Source organism: Frankliniella occidentalis, unplaced genomic scaffold (genome assembly GCF_000697945.3).
Source record: "Frankliniella occidentalis isolate FOCC.00 unplaced genomic scaffold, Focc_3.1 Scaffold163, whole genome shotgun sequence".
NCBI lineage: Eukaryota > Metazoa > Arthropoda > Insecta > Thysanoptera > Thripidae > Frankliniella > Frankliniella occidentalis.
The window spans coordinates 80,118-82,521 of NW_026267289.1; the positions used below are offsets into that span (position 1 = coordinate 80,118).

Consider the following 2,404-nt stretch of genomic DNA (forward strand, 5'->3'; position numbering starts at 1 on the left):
AAGCCCTTCGAGTGTTCTGTGTGCAACAAGAAATTCACGCAAAGAGGTCATCTCCATATACATCTCCGAAGGCACACTGGGGAAAAGCCGTTCGAGTGTCCTGTGTGCAACAACAAATTTACGGAAAGTGGTCATCTCCGCAAACATCTCCAAACGCACACTGGGGAAAAGCCTTTCGAGTGTTCTGTGTGCAACAAGAAATTCACGCAAAGTGGTCATCTCCATATACATCTCCGAAAGCACACTGGGGAGAAACCTTTCGAGTGTTCTGTGTGCAACAAGAAATTCACGAGAAGTTTCAATTTAAGCGCACATTTACAAACTCATATTGGTGGTATTCGTTAATTAAGCGAAATTATAATAACATATGTGCATCTGACCTACTAGGTGGTATAGTTTTGAAATTATTTACAATAAGTATCGTTAAATTTCTTTTGTTTTGTTCTGCTTTTGTTAATCCTTTGTGTTGTAAAACAATCAAAATATACCTGTAAATTTATGAGAAAAGTTTGCATTTTACTTTATTGAATAGTGTATTACTTGCCAGGCCTGCGGCCCAAAGCCTCGCACATGAAGCTATATAATTATATATAATATATATGTATATATATAATGCGTTCGCTTAACATTGTCTTATTCTTTAGCATTTTCATGAAATTATAGTTCTGATTTGTTAGCAAAAAGCTAAGAAGTCTCTTTTTTTTCTTCATGTAATATATGTTTTTAGATAGATTTTTACGAACACTAATTTGTTGCGGTTATCTTGTACAAGTTGCAGGGCGGGGCCGGAAAATTTGATAAAATTTTCCTAGAGTAGAGCTTTGTTACGCTCAGCTTTGATGAGGCGTAATGTGATATGTATGTGATATGGTCTGTACCATAACGCATAAACGCACCCCGAAATCTTCAAAATAAGAGTACGCTGCCCCCCCCCCCCTCCACCACCCCATGACTCCGCGCCGCGCGCTCCCCTCGCTCCCCTCCAATTCAATAATTCATGTTTCTCATGACACAGTGAGCAGCGGGGCGCGCGGCACTGGACAAGGCACTAGGCTGCTGGAAGTGGTGCAACAATAGACAAAGGCTGTGTGTGTGTCTGTCTGTCGTGTCACATGGCCAGTGTGGGAAGCTGCCAGCGGCCACCGCACATAAAGTAACGCACGTTCTTTCAAAACAAATTTTTATACACACATTTTTGTTAGTCAAAACACCTTGCCAGTTAGTTGGTAATTAAGAAAAAAGGCTTCACATTGGAGTTGCCGGAATCGATTGGAGCAATTGGGAGACGCCTATGAAAGGAGAAGCAGGATCTTGCGCGGGCAGACTGCTTCATCCAAAGTAGAAAACGCTGTCCGACCACTTTCGCTAATGTGAGATTGTCTCACTCTTAATTTGTCAGTGTATTGGGACGGGACACCTTGAACAAAAAGGGGGGGGGGGGGTGCAGCCGCGATTTAGGCGCAAAAATGTGTATCGCGCATTGTGCTTGGTTGTGGAGATAGACACACAACTTTACGGAATCTCGAGTGGGCAGCGTTTTAATAGCACATAGAGTCACAATGAGAAGCAAATATTTTTTTTTCTTTTCGCAATAAGCTGATTTAAAATGTCTTATCTTCTAATTCACAGCGAGTGAGGCATGTGAAGGAGCGTTGCACGCTCAGTCCCCCTCCACCCCCTCCTTGTTGCAATGTTTGCTAGCGCTTATCAGCCTCGCTCAGACACCCTGCAATTGCTACTACCAGTCACTGCCAACTTTATGGCCACCTTACGTGCACCAAAAGTTTGGCATTAGAGTCCAGGAATTGTGTGTCGTAGGACATCGATACACAAGGGCACTAAATGTTAATCACCTTTTTGTGCATGCATATAAGTACAAATATGTAGGCCTACAGAAGAATATTTATGTGAAAAACTGCACAGACCGTTGTGTGTCACTTTAAACTGCACGTACTTATATAATACGACACCGAAAGTTAATCAGTTTCTAGTGGGTCCTGTTTGCACTGCACGCTGTGCCAATTTTCATAATATTTAATACATTATGTACGTCTTAGAAATGTTTTGAAATAGCCAGAATAAAAACGGCACTATTTTCAAATCCTCAATGACTGATTAAGTCCGTCGTGTAACTGATGACAGTCATCACCTCCCGGTGACGATAATGAGTCGGGTCCCCACTCGAGCCGTCAGGCCCGTCGGGCGGCGCCGAATTAAATTGATCGCGCCAAAAGTGAATAGCCCGATCTCTGGCGGGACGGGGTCGCGGCCCGGTGCCTCAGCACCCCTCCCCCCCTCTCTCCCCTTCTACAAAATAAGCACCTTGCCATTTATTGGCAACTAGCGCCACCTACCCCTAGTAGTGGCGTAGCTATTGTGGGAGAGAGACAGAGGGGGGGGGGGG

At 43.9% G+C, this 2,404-nt stretch overlaps 2 protein-coding genes across 4 annotated transcripts in view; one reads left to right on the forward strand and one right to left on the reverse strand.

The window, feature by feature from the left end:
• Window positions 1-1,389, forward strand: part of LOC113217143 (gastrula zinc finger protein XlCGF57.1-like) — a 3,028-nt gene extending 1,639 nt beyond the window's left edge. Inside the window, exon 3 of the mRNA XM_052271473.1 lies at window positions 47-1,389. Coding sequence (XP_052127433.1) covers window positions 47-345 — 299 coding nt within the window. The 3' untranslated portion in view covers window positions 346-1,389. The remainder of the gene's footprint in view (window positions 1-46) is intronic.
• Window positions 1-2,404, reverse strand: part of LOC113209070 (uncharacterized) — an 89,448-nt gene that overhangs the window by 6,268 nt on the left and 80,776 nt on the right. The gene's annotated exons all lie outside the window — the stretch shown is intronic.